The 24,111-nt window shown below is 28.4% G+C and overlaps 3 protein-coding genes across 3 annotated transcripts; 1 reads left to right on the top strand and 2 right to left on the bottom strand.

Moving 5' to 3' along the window:
* The first annotated feature begins 3,400 nt into the window (after window positions 1-3,400).
* On the top strand, window positions 3,401-7,154 carry LOC124922067 (benzaldehyde dehydrogenase, mitochondrial). Its single transcript, XM_047462794.1, has 11 exons — window positions 3,401-3,547; window positions 3,849-3,983; window positions 4,092-4,234; window positions 4,342-4,495; window positions 4,602-4,831; window positions 5,722-5,811; window positions 5,927-6,100; window positions 6,190-6,327; window positions 6,412-6,549; window positions 6,628-6,689; window positions 6,770-7,154. The coding sequence occupies exons 1-11, from the start codon at window positions 3,481-3,483 to the stop codon at window positions 7,041-7,043; spliced, it is 1,605 nt and encodes a 534-aa protein (XP_047318750.1). The 5' UTR covers window positions 3,401-3,480; the 3' UTR covers window positions 7,044-7,154.
* On the bottom strand, window positions 7,124-9,218 carry LOC124922066. The gene is made up of 3 exons (XM_047462793.1): window positions 8,316-9,218; window positions 8,022-8,242; window positions 7,124-7,935 (listed from the first exon to the last, which is right to left on the bottom strand). Exons 1-3 carry the CDS (start codon window positions 9,054-9,056, stop codon window positions 7,260-7,262), a joined length of 1,638 nt encoding a protein of 545 aa, XP_047318749.1. The 5' UTR covers window positions 9,057-9,218; the 3' UTR covers window positions 7,124-7,259.
* Window positions 9,219-11,817: 2,599 nt separating this feature from the next.
* LOC124921243 (uncharacterized protein At4g28440-like) lies at window positions 11,818-13,150 on the bottom strand. The gene is made up of 3 exons (XM_047461869.1): window positions 13,029-13,150; window positions 12,313-12,536; window positions 11,818-12,145 (listed from the first exon to the last, which is right to left on the bottom strand). Exons 2-3 carry the CDS (start codon window positions 12,527-12,529, stop codon window positions 11,958-11,960), a joined length of 405 nt encoding a protein of 134 aa, XP_047317825.1. The 5' UTR covers window positions 12,530-12,536; window positions 13,029-13,150; the 3' UTR covers window positions 11,818-11,957.
* Window positions 13,151-24,111: the final 10,961 nt, after the last annotated feature.

Raw genomic sequence — 24,111 nt, forward strand, 5'->3', positions numbered from 1 at the left:
AATGTTTTTTTTATATAATATATATGATAATATATTGAAAATTTATATTATTATAAATAAATGAATTTAAAAGTTTTATAAAATATGAGTAATAGATAAATATATTGGTGACAATATATTTAATTGTTTTTATTAGTGTTTTGTGTTTAAAATTTAGATATTTGAAAATAATATATTTTTTATTATTTATTTGTGAACTTTTATTCTAATTTTATTTATTTATATTTGGACACATGACTAATTAGAAAAAAAAAATTATTCACAATAAAATGCAATTGAACTCTTTATTATTATTTTTTAAATAAATGCAATTGAACTCTTTGTTATTATTTTTTAGATGATGTGGTTGAACTCTTATTAAATGTGTGAAAGAAAATTAAATGATGCTTACAATTTTATTTTTCTTATATCATATATTTTGACTTTATTTTTTTTTAGTTTTTGCTATGACATATGTAATGCCAAAAGTTAACAAGCTTGAGATGTTGACTGCCACCCTTTCTTTGTACTCGTTCAGTTGTATTAATGCATGTATTTAATTTCTTGCTGTTGATGCATGTATTAAATTTGTTGACACGTATCTTTTTATTTTGTTACTTATTACACTTGTTAACCTCTAGAGATGTTTTTTTTTTCTTCTGTCTTTAAAATCAACGCTTATTATAAGTTATTAAATAAATCAAATAGTCAATTAAACAATATTTTTTTCTATTAAAATATTCTTGTGATTATTTTTTAAAGAGTATATAAATTTTTGTTTTGTTTCATTATAAAAATAAATGATGTATTTGTCAAATATGAAGTTCATTTTCATTTCATAGGCGTGTTCAATTTGGAGACATCTTATCTTACATTAATTTGCACTAGATTGTCATCCAACTTTGACAATGTGTCTTTGTTTCCATTGACTTTTGGCTTCTTTTTTATTTATTTTATCATGAAATTTAAGTGAATGAATTTCTCCGGATTCACGATGATGCCTAAGGCCAATGGGGACAATACATAATTGTGAAAAATGTACAAAAATGAGGTTGGGAGGTCTATTGTCTTTTAAGCGTGAAAGATCGGGTTGTGTCGATTTTTTTAGGTAAATTTAAATTCAGTTCATTTATATTCTATTAAAATTCTAATATAACCATATCCCACGGATGAAATATATCATGTATTTGATCAGTTTTATAATTGGTTTGAATATATTATCGTATACCTTTAATATATTTATAAACTAATTTTAAAATAAATAATCAAACAAAATAAAAATAAAAACTTACTAAAAATAATTTCAAACACATTTTTATTAAATATAGACATAAAAATAAATTCAATAAATAAAAATTAGTTAAAATAAAATTTCTTCTAAATAAATAAACAATAACTAAAAAGTGAAACATTTCAATTGTATAAACTATTTAACAAATATATTTTTGTTAGTATATCATAATATTAATTCATAATTTTTTTAGTGTAATTAAATTTTATTATATAGACCCTATATTTTATTCTAGATCAATTTTTATTATATCCAACCAATGAAATTTTGTATGTACAAATTTGATTAGGACAGTTCATACTGTTTTGAATAATAACATGATTATAAAGATGGTGCATTCCATGATTCTTAATATATTACTTTTGAAGGATAAAATAATACTAATAATTGTCCTTTGTGATTCTTCTAACTAACATTGATTACAAGAATAATAGTATGGAAACAAATTAGTGGTTCTGATTCGAACACATCATAATATTTAATTTATATATAAGAGACTCTAATTGTGCTTTTGTAATCAATTAGTTTATTTACTTATTTATATATTTATTTGTTTTTCTTATGTGATTCTTTCATTTACCACGTGAACTCAATTATGGACAAGATATGTATTTTGACTATTTTCAGATTTCATAACATTAATTAATTAGATAAGATAATATGGTTACCTGGATAAAATAATGTTATATATTCATTAAATTAGATGGTATCCATATTATTTAGGTATAAATAATATACCTTATTGGTTATACAAATATATAAGTTTTTATTAATATTTTTTTATTCTTTACTTTTATAAAATTATTAAAATTTTAATTTTTTTATTATATTTTATAATATAATAATAATAAAGAACTATAACTAAATATTTATTTATATTTAATTGTGTTTAATTTTTTTAATTTTAAATAAGAATAATAAATATGAACCATTTTTTATTTTTATTTGATTTTTTAATTTATATATATATATATATATTTTTTATTTCTGTAAACAAAAATTATATTATTTTAAGTATAAAAAATTTAAACGTGATAATTTTATATATAATTAAATATAATAATTATTTTTAAAAATTAATAATGTTAATTAAAAAATAATAGTCATATATAAATTAATTTATAAAATAAAATTGGATTTCATTATTAATAACTGATATTTATAATTAATTGTATAAATTAGTAATATCATTATTAATTAATACAATTTATAACTATATAATTTATTTCTAAAATTAATTTATAATTATACCTTCTAATTTAAAATATAATTTTATAAAATTATTATTTTATTTTATTCAAATAATTAATATTTTTTTTTGAATTAAGTGGAACTAGTGTGACACTAATGGTGTCATCTCGATAGAACCATAATTGTGACCTTTTGGCTTCTTTAGTATACAAACAATACATATTGTTTTAATACACAAATATTTATAATAATAAATTAATTTTAATTAATATATAAATAAGTTTTATTTATATAATTATATAGGTTAAATTATAAAAAATTGTATATAAGTAATATAAATAATTGTAATCATAGTAATATAATTATTTAAAAAATATATTTATATGATAAGTAAATATTATTATTTTTATTAATTTTAATATAAACTATCTAAACGATAAATATTAAAATAGTAATTAAAAATAATTTATATAAATAGTAAAATAAACTTTTACTAACCAAACAACATAAGAATAAATTGAAATAAAAAATGTTATTAAATTTATTAATATATATATATATATATATTAAAATATATTTTAGAATATTATTTAATTTAAATTAATATTAAAATGATATAATTGAAAAAATAAAAATGTGTTTATTTTTCATACTCATGTTCATTACGTGTTTACAAAATGGATAAGATTTTTTCCAAATAAAACAAGAAGAGTGGGTGGGCAGCCGATAACCCATGCCATGTGTTCTCCTTTTCCCACTTTTCATTCAATTATTTTTTATTTATTTATTCGGTCAATATATTGAAATTCATTATTATATCATTAACATAAAATTAATTCAATTATTTATATATTTAAAAATACTTATCACTTTATTTAACTTTGTAATTATCAATCTGAATAAGATGAGAAAATAATTAAAGTAATATAGGTTATATATATATATATATATATATATGACTGTATATGATCATAATGCGGATAATCTTTTGTAGAGAAAAAGTTTGCTAATTTTCAGCTATGGCGGCTCGGATCTCTTCGTTTCTCTCTCGCTCTTCTTCTTCTTCATTTGCTCTGCTTTCTAGAGGTATACACTGTATTTTGCCTCTATTCTTCATTTCGATTTGTTGATTGTTAATTTCTCTAAAGATTTAATCCGAACAGGAAGAAGATCATTTTCATTTCTTTATGTACTGCATACTGTTGATCTGCATTTTGTGTTGAAGGGTTCTAGCTAAAATTTCTTAATAGATTGAGGAGAAAATATACAAGTGTAGAACTTTATCATCTGTCTGGTTTTATTGATGATTTACTTAGTATATGATTCATTATTGATCAACTCTATGGCCGGACAAATTTGAATCCTAATATATGGTCATTTTGTTCAGGAACTAACTCTTCATTGAGAAGAGGGATCCTAAGATATGGCACAGCTGCTTCTGTTGAGGAGCCGATTAAACCTTCTGTTAATGTGGAATATAATCAACTTCTTATTGATGGGAAGTTTGTAGATGCAGCATCTGGTGAGATATCAAGATTTAGATGTAGATTTCAAAAAAAGGGAATGTTAGCTCGTTGTTGGAATAGTTTCATATGTCAGTTTTTGATTCAGTCTAACCTTGTTATTACAGGGAAAACTTTTCCAACTCTTGACCCTAGAACAGGGGAGACAATTGCTCATGTTTCTGAAGGTGATGCAGAAGACATCAACAGAGCAGTAATTGCTGCTCGCAAGGCTTTTGATGAAGGACCATGGCCTAAAATGACTGCATATGTAATTACGAATCTCAACTTGTTGCTTCTTATCATTAACAGTTACTTCTGATTGTAAAATAGTGACAACAACTACATTTGATTAACCCTTTTTTGTTGCTTGTTCAGGAAAGACAACGCATTTTATTGAGGTGTGCTGATTTGGTAGAGAAACACAACGATGAAATTGCAGCTCTTGAGACTTGGGATAGTGGAAAGCCATTTGAACAGTGTGCCCAAATTGAAGTGCCCATGTTTGTAAGGCTCTTCCGATATTATGCTGGTAGGTTGATTGAGAAAGCAGCATTTCAGTCAGTTAATCAGCACTCTTATTATTCCCACAACATTAGATTTATCTGTCTTAAAATTTATATCCACGAAATTTGCAGGTTGGGCAGATAAAATCCATGGCCTCACTGTCCCTGCCGATGGACCATATCACGTGCAAACCCTTCACGAACCAATTGGTGTTGCAGGCCAAATTATCCCGTGGAACTTCCCCTTAGTCATGTTCGCTTGGAAAGTTGGACCGGCATTGGCATGTGGTAACTCCATTGTCATGAAGACAGCAGAGCAGACACCATTATCTGCTCTATATGTTTCAAAGTTATTCCTTGAGGTAATTAACCAAAAACTTGTTTCACTTTGTAAATTCTATAAGCTTTTTATTGAAGAACTAGTCACTTTATAAATTACCTTTTATTGAAGGACTAGTCATTCAACCCTTGAATTATCATCTGAGTACATCATAAATTTGACTTTAATATCTTTTGTAATTTGACCTAGCTAAAATATTATTTTCCTAAAATGTTCAAACAATATTGTACTACTGTTTCAAAATGCATATTTAGTACAGTTGGGGATCCCACATGGGCCCTTTGGTAACAGGGGATCCCAAATGTATTTAAGTATCACTATTTTAATTTTTAATTTACCATATACTACAGAAAGATTTATTCTTAATACTATTACTCTAAAAAATTAACAATGTACAATTATAATGAAATTCTAGCATTTCATGTATACAAATATGTATTTTAAATGTAGTAAAATCTATATAGATAAATTAAAAGATATCTTATTTAGAAAAGGGTATGCTAAATCTAATAAATTAATGAACTATATTTTAAATTATATTAATAAATTATAAATTAAAATAGTACAATACAATGGTACAATAAATTATAATTAGTATTCTCTTGTCTCATTTTATATGAATGTAAATTGAGATAGTGTGACATCTTTAATAGGACTTTAGGATGACATCTTTAACCCTAAGGTAGTTTAAATGTCAAGAGTCTTAACTAAGAGCCAAAAATCTTAGTTTTGATTTATACTAAAATTCTCTTAAGTTAAAGCGGGGTTATGACTGCGGAGTTGTGCAAACGTCCTTCAAAAATAAAAATAAAATATGGCTTTTCACTTTTCCTTGCTTCTTCTTTTAGTCAAATAATGCCTAACAAATTGCCTTTATAGTTCTTTTCTCATGATATCATGCATGCCTTGCAGGCTGGCCTTCCTCCAGGGGTTCTAAATGTGGTTTCTGGATTTGGTCCCACAGCTGGTGCAGCTCTTGCTAGTCACATGGATGTGGACAAGGTATTTTTATTTTTCTGAAAAAGGTCAATAAAAATTTACTTGAACAACTGAGGAGAAAGTAGATGAATAGAGTGATTTGAAAATTCTGAATCAAAGTTTTTTCTACCTTTCACAGATTGCATTCACTGGTTCAACAGCAACTGGTAAAGTTATTCTTGAACTGTCAGCTAGAAGCAATCTTAAGGATGTGACCTTAGAGCTAGGAGGAAAATCACCATTCATCGTATGTGAGGATGCTGACGTGGATAAAGCTGTTGAATTGGCTCACTTTGCTCTGTTTTTTAATCAGGTAATTTCATAAACTCCTAACAAAAGTCTTACTTTATAAAATGTGAAAGTAAAACTTATTATTATAAGTTGCCTGCTGTTTGTTTGTAGGGACAATGTTGTTGTGCAGGATCTCGAACCTTTGTTCATGAGCGTGTGTACGATGAGTTTGTTGAGAAGGCCAAGGCACGTGCTCTCAAACGTGCAGTGGGAGATCCTTTCAAATCTGGAATTGAACAAGGTCCTCAGGTAATAAATCGTACTAGCTAGTCCCTTTTGGTATTTTTTTTTTGAAAATTTCATTTGATCATTACAAATGATTGGATGCATCAGATCGATTCAGATCAGTTCAAAAAAATTCTCAAATACATAAACTCTGGAGTGGAGAGTGGAGCTACCCTTCAAGCTGGAGGTGACAGACTTGGTAGCAAAGGGTTCTATATTCAGCCAACCGTTTTCTCTGATGTCAAGGTAAAAATATTGAATGGGTATAAAAAGAATTGGTAACTTTTTAATATTTGCATTTTAACCATCTTACCCTAATGACAGGATGACATGTTGATTGCACAAGACGAGATCTTTGGTCCAGTGCAGTCTATCTTGAAATATAAGTGAGTAGTTTTGACAGTAATTCAATATTCTTGTGTTTTTGGTGGGTTTTTTTATATGATATTATCGTTGGATTGGTTAGGAGTACGGATGAAGTGATAAAAAGGGCAAACAATTCTCAGTATGGATTGGCAGCAGGAGTGTTTACTCAGAACCTCGACAATGCAAACAGGTTAATGCGAGCGTTAAGAGTTGGAACAGTTTGGATAAATTGTTTCGATACGTTTGATGCAGCAATTCCTTTTGGCGGGTACAAGATGAGTGGAATTGGCAGGGAGAAGGGAGAATACAGTCTTAAGAACTACTTGCAAGTCAAGGCTGTTGTTACCGCTTTGGATAATCCAGCATGGCTCTAAGTAATGATGAATGTTTACGATGATGACGATGATACTTTCTTTATATATGTATGATGGATGATTGATTGATTGACAATAAATTAAATAAACTTGGCCAACATTTTCATTTGATCTCTTTATGTTTTTTTCGAAAAGATTGTTCAATAACATGAAAAAGAATGATATAATAATATGGTTTCAGAAGATCATTCATGAACTTAAACAATGATTTTATGTTTATGAAGAAGGATTCTTCATCTTGATCCTTAGCTTTCTTGCAATTTGAGCTGCTTTTGGATGAACAGTCCGTTTAGTCGGATCACAATGCTCAACTTCAACCCAATTAATCACCTTCAACAATACAGCTTGAGGAATTTTCCTCCCTTCATCATCATCTTCTTCCTCCTCTGATTTCTTCTTATTATTCTTCTTCTTCTTCAAACCATTCTCCAAAGCTTTCTCAATAAACTCCATAAACCAATTCCCAGCCTCCATCTCTATTTGTTTCCCCAATTTGATCGTATTACTCAGAGGTTCACTACTATTACACAAAACCGGTTTCTTATTCTCATCGTTCTCAGACAGTTTCCCAAACAAGCTTGAACCTTTTCTTTGGCTGCTATTAAAACTCGGTGATCTCAGATGTTTCCCAAGAACAGACGAAAACCTCTGATCATTATTAGTCTTTTCGGCTGTTGATTTGTATAATGGGTTTCTTCTTTTGGATAGGATATTATTAGTCGTCTCTCCTTCTTCTTCTTCTTCTTCTGGATGATTTTGAACCATAGTTGCTGCTTGGATGGATACCATCTCATTAACTGCCTGCATAATTTGACCATGGAATTCCAGAAACTTATCGAAACATGCCGCCGGTGATTCCACTTTAGCCGATTTGCTTAAATTGGAAAACAACCTGATATTTTCAATTCAGAATGTGGGTCAATGGTTTTCCTTAAAATAATCGAGAAAAGTGTTTGGTTTTAAAGAAAATTTTCATACTTTAGCGATCGAACTAAATTGTCAGTGGCGGAGGCGTCTCTTAGGGCTTGAAGTGCAGCTCTTTGAGCTGTTTCTCTTTGCTGCACAGCTTCCTTCCCGAGAATACTCAGTTTTCCAGGTAAATTCATGTTACAGCTACTGATATCTTGAGGAATTGATGGAGACAATGGTTCAACTACCGATCTTGATTTCATTGGAGAAGGGCTAGAGACTTTCTTTTCCTGTTTAATATTCAAAATTAATAATAGAATCAAGATGAACTTTTCAAGAAAGAAGAAGAATGGATGAACTTACTGTTGTTGTTGTTGGGTTGAATGTGTTTCTGGGTATTCTCGATTCGCGTTCGTTAACGCTCTTGCTTCTTGGAAATTTCAATATAGACGGCGTGATGCAGCTTTTTCTAACCAAACCAGGACTTTCCACAATTTTCGACAAAATCCCACCGCCTACAGACGATCTAGATGCAGTCAAGCTTCCTTCTTTGCGTCCTCTCAACAATGGAGACATCGGAAATATACTCTTCTTCACCGGTGTACACTGATCAAAATCAAGAGGAACTGGTTTCATCACCAATGGAGACGAAATTGAACAAGAATGTTCCCATGAACTTCTTTTCGAACCAGATGGTTTCTTTAAATGACTCATAATCTTCGTTTCACCTTTTTCTCTCAAACCCATTAATGGTTCAGGCGTCCCTATAAAAGGGTGTCTTCCCGGAATTGGTTTTGCGCCTTTCACAACTGGAACAGGTGAACCTGGATCTAGTTGATCAACGTAAATGAACTGACCCAGTTGAATCTTATTGCTAAGAACTAGGTCATCTTGTTCAAACGGAAGACTGACATAGATCGAATGGGATGAATCCGATACCTTGACGTAAAACCCATGTTTTGGCCAAAGATTCTTTTCGTCAAGATCGGCCGGTACGATATCCGTCACCTGTAAAAGCGAGCTCCGGTGTTCGCTCGTCGGTTTTAAGCCGGAATTCAACCCGTTAAGGAGTTTCATTATCACACCAGCTGTTAATGTCGCCATCGAAGCAAAATTACTAGAGAAGATAATATGATCGGAGCAATTTGTTTGAGAATTGAGGATAAAGAATCAAAGCTTGCAACTAATGCTAAGAACTGGATTCGCAACGGTCATTAAGGGAGAGAGAGAATTTTAAAAGTTGTGTACTTAAGTTTCGAACGTTACTTCAACGGTCATATTTCTTGTCAATTAAAAATTTGAACCCAGAATAAGGAAAGGGTTGGTAGATTATATTTATTTTCCTTATAATGTAAATTATTATATTTTTTCTATTGAAGTTTATTTTGGATATAAAAAAAAGACAATTTAAATTTTGCTTACCTTACAAACTATTTTTTCTACCCCTTCAAGTAAGCTCCTGAATAAGTTTAATTATATATATATATAATTAAGTTATTTTGAAACATTTAATACAAAATATATTCTTAAAAGATTTATTGTGATTTTCAAGATCAGGACTCACGGTCAACCGTACTCAAATACTTCAAGATTCATACAATCATAATAGTTAAAACAATAAACAAACTGCGATTCACTTTACTATGTCAAAGTTAATTTACAATATCACATTTTTTTTATATGAAAGATTAAATTGTTAATATATGTTTTTTTTAAATGATTAAAATAATAAAATAAAAATCATTTAAATATAAGGAAAAAAAAACATTAAAAAGAATAATAAATAAAATAATAATTGGCTTGTAGATCCTAAAAAGACTAATAAGGTCTCCTTTCCAATCAATAAGTTTTCGGATATAATATCCTACATTGTCATGACCTATTTTAGTTGTTTAATATTCTTCAATTTCTTTTTCAACTAGACAGTCTATTAGAAAATTATAAAGACATATTTTAGTTGTTCAATGTTCGTTCACTCTTTTAGTCGTCTCAATCTATGCCTCCCAATAGTCATTGACGGTCTCATACATAACTTGAATTCTAGTCAAATTTCAAAAAAAAATTCAAATACTTAACACAATATGATAATGTAAAAGCAGAATAAATGAAAAAATTTGTCTCCATATCCTTGTAACATATACAACAACTACTCACAATAATAATGCCTCCCAATAGTCATTGACGGTCTCTTACATAACTTATTGAATTCTAGTCAAACTCCATAAAAGATTTCAAATACTTACCACAACATGACAATGTAAAAGCAGAACAAATGAGAATTTGTCTCAACGTCCTTGTAACATATACAACAATTACTCACAATAATAAGTTCATTTCGCATACATCTATTATCAAAGCAAATTTCGCCGTGAATGACACATTAACCAAAAAATAAGATTTTGGTAGATATTTTTTAGACTCCCACAAATTTTCCCCACAAATTTTTCGAACAAAGATAAATCAGGCTCACTTTATTGCACAGAGTGTAACAATCTCTCACATTGAAGTTATATATCACGTCACTGCATAGAATCATGAGAATACGGGTTTAACCCATTATTTTTTTTATCATGAACAATAGTCTAGCATTGAGCATGCTTTCATCTTTGTTCAATCATCTTCTGTATTTGATACAGTTAGCAAAACAACTAAACCAAATGTCAAACATATCTTTTACTGATGCACCTCAACAAATTGATATAGAAGCAAGCTCGGGAAAAATATTCGTCAAACATTTAACACCATGCCAAATTTCGTTCTAGAAACTAATCAAATGTTCATCACCCACAATAAAAATTGAATGTTCACAATAAACCTTCCACATGACATAAATGTCACCCCAAATGTTGCATCCCATGGAATTATAAGTTTTCTTGGTGACCAACTAGATTAATATGATCATACTTACATTTAATCAATCTAGCCCAAATATATTTTTTTTCTCACAATCTAGATTAAGGTCGGTTCGAAAGTTGGATATTTATGGGCCAATGCAACTTTTATTTCTTTTAATACTTGTAAAAATAATATAGAGATGTATAATAAATTAATATAAAATTAATCTAGATTAGTTGGTTAATTATTATTTGTATTAGTATAGTTACTAAATCGTTCAAACATTATCAAAATCATATTTATTATTTTAGAGGTGTCAAAGTGGGAGCTATGCAAATGTAATGCTTGGGCCGACCCTCAAGGTTTTATTGAAGTCACAAGTTTGCTGATGCCCACCCCTCCCTGCATTGATTTATTAATCTTTTGTGACAAGTGCATTATATGTGCTACCACAATATCTCTCATGTAGGAAAATTCCATATATGATATGATAAATTTCAAAGCATGCAATTGTGCAATCTAAGATAAATTGTCTTTTGTCATAAGTAACAAAATCTTGGATATCTAATAATATAGTATGCTTCAAACTTCATTAGACTAACATTAATATGGTAGCAACATTCTGAGTAAAACTCAGACATAAATGATAAGAATGTAAACAACACCAAATCTATGGGAAAACATAGTATAAATTGAAAGATTTCACAAAAACTATGAGTTCCTCTTTTCTAAATAACATATTTTCATTTACACAATTTTCAAATCTTAAACCAAATTCAAGTAAACTAAATAATAATAAAAATAATGAAAAGTGAGTGAATTAAGGAGTTAAAAACTTCAATAAAAAGGAAAAGTGAAACTTGGTAAAGAAGTCCCTTACTTCTTACTTGAGTAACATCAAATCCTGTAACTTTGTTGTTCCCTAAAACCATAAACTCTTCTTTACTCTCACTGTTCATACGTACTAATCTTCAATTATAATCTTTTCCTCTCATTTCTAAGCAGTAAAAAAGGATAAAGACTTCCAATTCAACAACAAGATAATCAATATAAGTCCAAGCCTAAATGGCGAAAATATATTATTTGAGCAGGAGATGCAATGTTTCTAAATGAACTCAACCAAAAAAAGAAAAGTTGCAGTCACTAGTGCAGTCTTGTTTGTTTATACTATTAAACCACAACATCCACACGTTCAAACTCGATGAGTGACAAGTTGCTATCTTCCTTCACAGTGAAATCAGCAGAATCAGCCACTTCAACACGCCCAGACCTGTCAACTGCCAGCCTCATCGACGCCTTGAAAATGTCAACCTTCGCATTCCTCAGGATCACTGTTGCACCCTCTTTCATCAAGTCCACTGAAATAACAAAACAAAACAAAACCAAACACATTCAACAGTCATGTCCCCACTTTAATCATCATATTCTTAGTTCAAGACTCTAACAGCCAAACAGTTTGACATGTATGAATGAATACATTTTCAGGTAATTATAAATCAAAAGATTGAACTCGGTCTCTACTTACCTTGGTCATTCCTGGCAGTGAAGATGATGACTCCTGTCTCATCCCCGACTAAGCATTCAGCCATACGCGACTGGCGACCAAAGTTTCCATCACCACGGCCCTTTGTTACTACAACCTTGGAGCTAACAACCTTAACTATGATGCTAAACCCTTCAGCTTGGGGAAGAAGCTCCTCAACTTTGACAAACTCTGCCTGTTTCTGCTTTAGCTCAACCATCTTCGATCTAAAAATGAAACCAAATATCAAAACATTACAGTTTCAGCAACATCACTGCATTCCTTTTAATAAGTATAAATCAAACTCCATAGATTCAAACGTTGTTGGGATCATTTCTTTTTTCCTCCAAACATCATCAGATTTCACTAAAACGAGATCAATCTCTCTTCTCTATCTAATCAACCACAATTCCATAAACTAGAAAGATAAACAGATTCTATCTACGCATCTGAACAACGATTTCACCCAAGAAAACACAAAATAGACAAGCTAGTATATACTACTAGCACATGCAACATTCATATCATGTGTGAGATTAGATAAAACTAGAAAAGGGTAGTTGAATCAACCACTAGACCTAGTTTTTCATCAATCAAATCTTAGATTCAAATGCAGGAAAAACGCGATCGATTTAGCGGAAATCGAATCGCATGGTAATCCAAAATTCAGCTAGCAAAATAGATTAAACAAAGCGTATAAGAGAAGGGAGGGAAGATACTTGGTTAAGGTGACGATGATGAAGACAGGGATCTGAAGATCTGCGTTGATTTCTTGAGAGGAAAGACAGACTGGATTATAGGAGAGAAGTATGTCTTTGACAACAGAAGCAGGATTTATGTATTTTTTTTTTAACAAAGTCAAATATTAATTTTTTTATATTACTTTTTTAACCCTATAAGAAAATAATTTTTAAATTTTAAATTGAAAAATAATACAAATAAATCAAACATTATTTCATCTTACCTCGATTTCATCGAAAACCACAAAATTACTATTACACGTAAAACTTAATATATTTTTATTAAAATAAATTTAATTTATAAATTTATATAATTATTTCATTTATACAACATATATTATTAAAAATTAGTTTAATAAACTATTATCATAATTAAAATTATTCAATATATTATTTTTTTTCTCATTTCATCTATTCTCTCTTTTTATCTAATCTCTCCTCTATTTTATTTTTTATTTAAATTAGTTTATAATATATATATATATATTATTTTAATATAATTTTTTTATTAAAATTTTTTAATTATATATTAACAAATTATTAATATTTATTTTAATTTTAATTTTCAATATTATTTTATTTAATATTATAAAATATTTTATTAAATTATTAACAACTTAATTTTTTTATTAAAAATTATAACTTATCACAATTCAAATAAAAGTAAAAGAATTGATACATTAATTATTATATTTAAATTTATTTTATTTGTTAACTTTTTAATACTTTTTTATTGATTAATATTTTATTATTCACTTTTTCAGTATATAAATAATTTAAAATTATAATGCAATTATTAATAGTATATAATTTTAAAATATACATTGTAATTTATAAAATTTAACAACTAATAAAAATTATTAAATATTTTAAAAAATGTCTATTTATATTAAAAAAAAAATTGTGTAACTTCAACAATAAAATATAACATAAAAATAAAAAATAAAAATAGAAAGTTATTCATCTTTGAATGTCACCAAACGGTCCAAACCACTCTACTCGTTTCCTAAATGAAAATTATTATATTAAAATATGTAATATTATATAATTTAAAAATATATTTATCATATATATGTAATTTTAATTTCAAATATATATAACCTTATCTATCTAGTTTCTTGAGTCAAATTTTAAATATATATATATATATATATATATATATATATATATATATATATATATAATTTCAAATATTTATAATTTTTTAGTTTTTAATTAGATTCAAATAAGGTGTATAATTAAATTATTTTATAATATTGAGTAAAATAATATTTGAAATAAAAATTTATTTAAATTTAAATAATATAATATAAAGGGGTTAACAAACTGATAAATTCAATTTGTTTTATTTAATTCACATTAAATATATTTATTTGATTCATATTAAATTTAAATTATAATAATATAATGTGTAATCAAATCTATAATATTAATTAATACGGTTTGAATTTGAATTAGTATTTTTATATATTAATATGGTTTGAATTTAAATATATTTATTTGATTCATATTAAATTTAAATTATAATAATATAATGTGTAATCAAATCTGTAATATTGATTAATACGGTTTGAATCTGAATTAGTATTTTTCTATATAACTGTTTAATAAATTTTATTTTTTTTTTATATTTTTTAAATCACTCAAATAAAATATTATAATTAATTTTTTTAATAATATATTATAATATTTTATCTATACAATAATTAAAATATATAAATATATATAAATATATAAAATTGATTACTATAGCTAAAAATTAATTGCCTAAACCGTTATAAAAAAAAATTAAAAATTAATAATATATTATGGTGAAATAAAAAAAATTAAGAAAAATATATTTTATTTAGATATTTTGATAATCCTAATTACATCAATCCATATTTAATCAAATCTGAATTCAGTCCAAATCTGAACTCAATCCAATAAGAAATAACTAATTTGAATTATTATTTCGGATTCGAATCAGATTTTAGATTAAGTCGGGTAATGTTCACCCTACTTCTACATACTTTTAATTTTTGAAATTATTTCTTGTACATTTATTTTTGTTTAAATTTATTCTCTACATATCTAAAATTATTTATAATTTGTAGCACAATTAATTTGTGTTGAAATATACACAAATTTCTTCAATATGTGGTATATCCATTTTTTTCTAAATCTTATTGCGGACAAAGCTCTCATTTTTGTCTTGAGATTAATTTATTAGTTTTATTCTCAAATGACAACGTAGTTGCTCTGTTTCATTTCTAGACAACAATAATACAAACTAAGACGAGGTTGTTGATGACTAGTCGATTCAAGACATATTGCAGATTTTGTTATATTTCACTATTCGCCTCATTTTTGTACCCTTAAAATTAAAATAGATATGTTTGGTCTAGTATGATCATCATATTTGATTGCTGGACAGAGAGACCATAAATAAAAGCATCATTTAAAAACCAGCCCAATTTGCCATATTGAACTTGGTCCAAACGTTGATTTGTCAAAATATTAAAAATTCGGATGAATCGATACCTTCAGATCAAATGATTCGAAAAATCATGAATTTTGAGTATAATATTGTTATTTAAAAAATGTATAAAGAAACTATTTTAATGTTTGTTTTTGTGACCGAGTTCCATTTTTCATAAACATAATGCTTTCAAAAAGGAAAAAAAAGAAAACTGAGTCAAATTAGACCGTTCAAGACTCGGTCAACACAAGTCAACACTACTCAACCGTACCAAGACTATCGTGATGTCATCAGACACTTCATTTGAAAATTCCTATAAATATATTTTATTTACTTTGGGCATAAACGACTAAGGAAGAACATCATTCACCTTCAACTTCAAAATTTTAATTTTGACCTATACACTTGTTGGATTTGAATGATCTTAAATTATTTGGAAAATTTTGAAGAGTCTTTTATAAAGTTTTTTCATCTCAATCTTGTATGAAAGCTCTTGATCGTGAGGAACCGTCGATGCAAGACAAAGTGACCGAAATTGGGTCAATTCATACACACTTTTGGTTATATTTCCATAACTTGAGCCATAGGGCCTAAAAAATTAGACTTTCTACTTATGGTTGGAAAGTTAAGAAATAGCCCATCCGAATGGAGTCAGTCTCGGGCCCCATTCGACGGTTAAGGTGGTCTACACGTCCAAACAAGTCGATGCAGGTGCCCTAGCTTCGTTCCTATAGAGAATTGAAGCTAAGTGCAACTTCTAAACTCATATCTTTTGATCTACTCAATCATTTGGAGCAAATGAGCTACCATCGAAAAGGTCTTTGAGTTAGATTTTTATTGACACCAAATAGAACTCATGGTTCAACTTGTAGCCCAAGTTAGGCCGCCCACAAGCTGGACTGTCCAATTCAGGGCCACCGACGTTCCATAGGGAATTGCATGAACCTGCGATCTGTTTTGGACTTCGTGAGAAAGACAAAAGTTATAGCTAACTAAATTAGCTTTCTAACGCATCTAGACTTAATATCAATGGTGGTTTGAGTCTTGTTTAAGTTATATCCTTCAAAGTCTTGTTTGAAACAAGACTATTGAAACCAAAACTCAAAAAGACCAGGATCGGAAGATCTTCAATTTCTTGAGAGGAAGAGATAAACTAGATTAGGGGAGCAGTATGTCTTTGACAATTGAAAGCATATTAATGTTTTTTTTAACAGAGTCAAATATTGATTTTTTTTTTTACTTTTTTAACCTATAAAAAAATAGTTTTTAAAATTTGAATTGTTTATACTTAGATATTGTTCATTTTTCAATTATTTAAATAATACAAACAAATCAAACACTATCATATTATTGACTTTATTAATTAAAATATTTTATTTTTTTAATTATTATTTTTTATTTTTTTAATTATTATTTTTTATTTTATCATTATATATTAATACTTAATTTTAAAAAAAAAATTATAAAAAAATTATAACTTTTAAAAATCACAGTAAATTATTATTTTTTAAACAGTCTATAGCTTATTTAAATAATTTCAATCCAACCATGTGTTTAATTCCTAAATCATTTCTTAATGGCCATAACTATAAATGAAGTATTTAGAATAAAACTTGTTTTATTTTTATTTTAAGAGACTAAAGTGGAATTTTTAAACTGTGGCGCAGTATTTAGAATAGAACGTTTCTTTAAACTATGGCACAGGTTGAGGCATAGTTATAGGCTCATCAAATTTTATCCCACAAAATAGTTATTACACGTACAACTTATATTTTTATTATATTAATGAATTTATATAGTTATCTAGTTTATAAAAAAAAACATAATTAAACATATACACTATTAAAAATAATTTAATAAATCATTCACATAATTATAATTATTCAATATACTAATTTATCTTATTTCCTCTATTCTCTCATCTCTCGTCTATTTCTTTTTATTAACAAAAAAAAACATAATTAGACATATACACTATTAAAAATAATTTAATAAATCATTCACATAATTATAATTATTCAATATATTAATTTATCTTATTTCTATTATTCTCCATTCTATATTCTATATTCTCTCATCTATTTACTTTTATTAAAATTAGTATATAATATATTTTTATTTTAATATAAACATAATTTATATTTTTATTAAAATTGTTTAATTATATATTTATAAATTATCCAAATTTATATTAATTCAAAATTTAAATATTATTTTATTTAATATTATAAAATACTTTAAAGGAAAAGTACACACCAATCTCACGTTTTAGGGGTTGTGGTATATAATTTTAAATTAAAACACTGTGTTGTTCAATATTTTGGAACAAACAATAATTTCAAGTAGATCATTAAATATCATATATTAAAACATATAAATCATGATATTATATATGTATGTATTAAAAATAAATAAATTATATATAAATTTAGTTGAATATATATTAGAAAATAATAATTTAATATTTAAAAAAAATTATTTATAAAATAATATATATATAATATTATATATAATTAAATTATACGTAATTATATAAATTGATCAACAATAAAACTATTTATAAATATTAATAAAATTTTATTAAAAGTATTATAGACAAATAGAGAGTTAAAATAACATAAATATATATACTTTAAATATTATATTTAAATTATATATATATATATATATTAAAATGGTGAATTATATATAAATTTCTCGAAGAAGTGTCATGTTATCTCATAGACCATGCGAAATTGAAATTATTAATTATCTCAAAACACTCTACCACAGTATTTTAATTTGAAATTTTATTCCATAATCCTTAAACATGAAATTGATAAAACTACATAGTATTTATGTGTATTTTTCTCATATTTTAATAAATTATTAATAATTTATTCTCTTTATTAAAAATATAGTTTATCACAATTTAAAAAAAGTAAAAAAAATATATTCCCTTTAAATTTATTTGATTAGTTAACTTTTTAATAACTTTTTATTATTCACTTTTTTCAGTAATATAAATAATTTAAAATTATACATGTAGTTATTATATACACATAATTTATATAATTTTAAAATATACATTTTAATTTATAAAATTTAATAATTAGTAAAAAAAATATTATATTAATATATGTGAAATTATAAAATTTTACAAAATATTGATCATTTATGTAATTTTTTTAATTTCAAATATATATATAATTTTTTTATCTTAATTTATTGAGTAAAATTTTAAATATATATATATATATATAATTCAAATATATATAATTTTTAGTTTTAATATTCAATTAGGTATCAATTAAATTTTTTAATATTGAATAAATAATTTTTGTAATACAAATTTGTTTAAATAATTAAAGGGTGTAAAAGTCTTTATTTAAATTTAAAAAATAAAAAATTATAATGTTCTTGTACATATAATTGAGTTTAAAATAGAATGTTTATACATATATGGTTCACCTAATTAATATATTGGAGATCTGAATCTTAATGTTATAATATTGTATATAGTTACATTTAGGAATGAATAAAATAACGGATTGTATTCTTTTATGGAATTAGATCATATGGTTTTTCTCTTTTCTCTCTTCCACCGCGCTTTAGCCTAACGGTCCATGTTCTACTATCTTCTCTTTAATCACTATTTTACGTCGTATCTTAACAATTCATTTTCTATTCATCTTCTCTTTAATCACTTTTTTCGGATAACGAGTGACAAACAAGGATTTCACCTGACCCTTATCGTTTCCAACATCAAGAATCACGTTTATATAGTTCTTGAGTTAGAAAACGTTCAATACACGACATGGACGTACTTGTTCAAAATCCATGCTTGTTCTCATCGGGTTCTTCATCATATCATCCCGTCGGTCCCTGTTCTATTACCGCCATTGACGGATAAAGAGAAAGATATGTGACTAACCATTGATGTCACTATCCTTTAGTGGATCTATGCCACAATCTCACAAGATCTCCTTCACAAGATCTTAGAATCGGACTCCATAGTCGAGAAAGCCTAGACACTACTACGTGGGAGTTTTCAAGATAACTGTCATTCTCGTGCGGTTTCCCTTGAGGAAGATTTTTCTACCACCATCATGGCGTATTTTTCCGGGGTCTCGGCTTATTGTTAACGTCTCAAAGTCTTAGTTGATTAGTTGTAGGGCGTCGGTAGCCTGGTCTCGAATGACCGCCTCGTATTGTAGTTGGTCGCGGGCTTGGCGGAGGCATACAACTAGGTGACGATGTTACTCCGGTAGAGTGATCCTTTGCCTCAGTTTTACCAAGCGTGATCCATGTTGAATTTAGAGGAATTTGGCTTGGCAACGACGTCAGGTGTAACTCTTGTCTCTGACGCTTCTAGAACGAATGGGTCACATCGTAGGTCATCATGGGAATCTTGGTAAAAGTCAAAGAAGAAGGGATCTCGTAATGGGGATCGATCGGGGCAGTCCTAGTACCACGTAGGGCTGCAAATGAGTCAAGCCGCTCGTGAGCTGCTCGCGAGCCGCTCGATCAAAGTTCGGCTTGAGCTTGACTTTGATCGAGTTCGAGCCATCTCGTTTAATATTCGAGCCGAACTCGAGTTCATATAATGCTTGCTCGACGGCTTGTCGAGCTTTTTCGAGCCTGATAATTTATAATATATTTATTCAATATAAAAAAACTTAAAATTTAAAACAATTTTTTTTCTTTTCTCTCTATTTTCACAGCCCATATAAAAGGCCCATAATCCACATTATTCTATTATATTGTCATAAAACAAAATCCTAATTTCTAATGTATCAATCATAAGTGACTCTTCATCTCTTTTTCTTCCGTCTTCACCATTTCTTCTTGTTCTTCCTCATCTTCACCATTTCTTCTTTCTTCTTCTTCTTCCTCATCTTTACCATTTCTTCTTTCTTCTTGTTCTTCCTCTATCTTCACCATTTCTTCTTCTTCTTCTTTCTTCACTATTTCTTCTTCTTTCGTCTTCATCATTACTTTCACTCATTCATAATAGGTTAATACATTTTTTTATGTTATCTCTCATCTACACTATTTCTACTATAAATATTGCTCATACTTTTAAATAACTTTGATTTTTTTTGTATTATGAGAAATTTGTGCTTATATAGATCGTTCATAAATATATATGGAAAAACACTATTATATATATTAATTGTTCATAGATCTAAATGGAAAAACACTATTATATATATTAATAGTGTTCATAGATCTATATAGAAAAATACTTTTAATATATATTGATCATAGATCTATATAGAAAAACACTATTATGCGTAGTATATATTATATATAATATGTTGAGAGAAAAAATGAGTTTACAATATTAATAATATATTGTAATATATAAATAAATTAATAGATTCTTTCTATAAATAAACCAATAAATTCTTGTTATATTTGTACCCAAATAATTTAATTATATATAATAATATTTAATAAAAAAATATGTTGAATTTGTTTTTATCCATATCTACCCTTAAACCTTAAAGTAAGTTAAATTTTAGTTATTTGTTTTAACATGTATTTTTTATATTAATTATTATTAAGCTTAAATGCAGGTAGGTGTACTTGTGCTATGCTTGAAAAACGTGACTTAAAAAATATTAATATATTGAATGTTCAAACAATTTATATAGCATTGTACTTTAATTTTAGAATTTTGACTAGTAATTGTGGTTGAATGCTTTTTGGATTATCATGATTTTGGAATTTTAAATAGTTATAATTTTTTCATATTTTCAATTTTAAATATTATGTTTCAAATGTTGAATATGTATGAAAGTTTGATATTTCATTTTTGAAAATAAATTTTAGTTTGAGTTCGAGCTTGAATTCGAGTTCGAGCTTGAGTTTAAGCTCGAACTCGATCTTGAATTCGAGCTTGAGTTCGAGCTTTTCGAGTCGAGCCGAACTTATAGGTAAATAGTCGAGTCAAGCTCGAGCTCAAATTTATAAACTTGAATTCGAGCTTGAGTTCGATTCTAGCTAATAAATACTAAATCGAGTCGAGTTCGAGCTCAAGCAAATTTGAGCTCGACTCGGCTCATTTGCAGCCCTAGTACCAAGTTCAAAGTCAGCCTCCTTCTCCTTGGCCGCAACAATGGCCTGGTCATTTAGGCCCACCATGATTTTCTTGGTAGTGGCCATTGGCTCTCCTCCATGCCCGTATTCAACATCTCAATGGAAGAGACCTCCTTCTAGCTCTTGTCCGTCGACGCCACAACAACAGTTGGGTCACCTAGGCCCACGTCCACAAACATACATGGCTTAGTCTCCACCGACTTTAACGGACATTGAAGCGACTATGTATACCCTTGGTATTACATCTCCTGATCCGACATGGTACATGGACACGGGTGCGACGTCCCACATGACATCTCAACAAGGTACTTTCTCGCCTTATTTCAATTCAAGTATTAAACATGATATTCTTGTAGGTAATGGTAATACGATTCCGATTTTGAGTATTAAGCATACCACTATTTATTTTTCGAATCCTAAACTTACCTTGAATAATGTTCTCCATGCTCATGCTCTTGTTAAAAATCTAGTTTATGCTTGTAAATTCCCTACAGATAATTATGTATCTATTGAGTTTGATCCTTTTGGGTTTTTTTGTTAAGGATTTTTAGACGGGGATACGTCTAATGAGATGTGACAGTCGGGGGGATCTATATCCGGTCACAACTGGGAGTCAGGTGTCGTTTTCCGTTTTTGCTGATTTGTCGCTATCCTTGTGGTATAGTTTCTTGGGTCATCCTAGAAACTATAGTTTTGAATATCTTAGATTAAATAAATTAATTTACTGTAATAAACAACATTTTCTCATATTTATCCTTCACGTTCATTTGAAAAAATGTGAGTTTGCCGTTTAAGGCTTCTACTTCGATTTCTTTATTACCATTTGACATTACTCATAGTGATGTATGAATGTCTCATATTATGTTTTGTTTCTTGATGACTTTTCGTCTTTTTGTGGACTTTCCCTTTATCTTATAAATCCCAAGTGTTTAGTGCTTTATTTCAGTTTCTTACCTTCGTCAAAACCCAATTTGAGAGGGATATAAAATATTTTAATGTAATAATGAGAGGGAATCCGATAATCATTCATTTAGGGAATTTGCGTCCACGCATGTGATGACCTTTTGCTTCTCATGTCGTCACACTTCGTCTCCGTTTGGCAAGGTCGAGAGACAATTTTGTACTATCAATAATATGATTCGTACATTACTCACTCATGTCAAGATATCCACCTCATTTTGGCATCATGCTCTCCAAATGGTCATATACCTCCTAAATATTCTTCTACGTAAACACATGACATACATTACTCTGTTATAATGTTTGTACTGCAAAGATCCAATGTATGACCATTTACGCGTGTTTCGTTGTTGGTGTTAACCTCTATTTCTATCCACGACGATTCATTAACTTCTTCCACGTTCTACCCCGTGTGTCTTTATATCCACTCACCGAATCACCGAGGCTATAAGTGTTTTGACATTACAAATGATAAAATCATTATTTGTCGTCACATCATCTTTGACGAGTCTCATTTTTCTTTTGTTAAAATTTAATCCCCTCCACTCTCATATGATTTTCTCAATGATCCTCCATCACCATATGTGATTCATCATCTGTCTACACATTCATCTCCTCCTCCCCCTCCCGTTCATCCTCCCCCTCCCGTTCATCCTCCCCTTCTCTTCAACCGGTCACTCGAATTCAACGGGGGTTATTTCGGCTCAAATGTATTTTTAACATTTTTTCTGCTGAGTCTAAATCTCATTTACCTTGTAACCCTGTAGCTTCCCTATAGGATCCGAATTGAAAGTTAGCCGTGCAAGAAGAGTTTAATGCTTTAATTGCTAATGAGACGTGGGAGTTGGTTCCTCGTCTAAATGATGTAATATTATTCCTTATTTATGGGTTTTTACTCATAAATGAGATGCATAAAGCCCGTCTTGTAGGTGATGAAAAAACTCAACAAGTTGGCGTTGATTGTGGGGAGACTTATAGTCATGTTGTCAAATCGACCACTATTCGTTTGGTCCTCAGTCTTGCCCTATTGAAGAAATGGTCAATTCACTAACTTGATGTAAATAATGCTTTTCTCCATGACACTCTTGATGATGTTATCTATATGCATCATCCCCTCGGGTTCAGAGATTCTTCATTTCCTTATCATGTCTATCATTTGAAGAAATCATTGTATGGTTTGAAGTAGGCTCCTCTAGTTTAGAACAAACGCTTTATGGATTTTGTGTCTACACTTGGTTTTTCCCAGACTGTTTTAGATCACTCATTGTTTGTGTTTCGCTAGGGTGAGAACATGGCATACTTGTTATTGTATGTTGATGATATAATATTGACGACGTCCTCTAACTCTCTTAGCCGATTCTTCATCTCCAGCTTGAGTACATAATTTACAATGAAAGATTTGGGTCCTTTGCATTATGTTTTGGGCATTTCGATAAGGCCTCATGCAAATGGTATGTTTCTCTCTCAACGAAAGTATATATCTGAGATTGTAAACCGTGTGGGTATGTCATTTTATAAGTAGTTGATTACGCTAGGTGATAACTGTTAGGATCTAGG

This window comes from Impatiens glandulifera, chromosome 1, assembly GCF_907164915.1.
Source record: "Impatiens glandulifera chromosome 1, dImpGla2.1, whole genome shotgun sequence".
Classification (NCBI taxonomy): domain Eukaryota; kingdom Viridiplantae; phylum Streptophyta; class Magnoliopsida; order Ericales; family Balsaminaceae; genus Impatiens; species Impatiens glandulifera.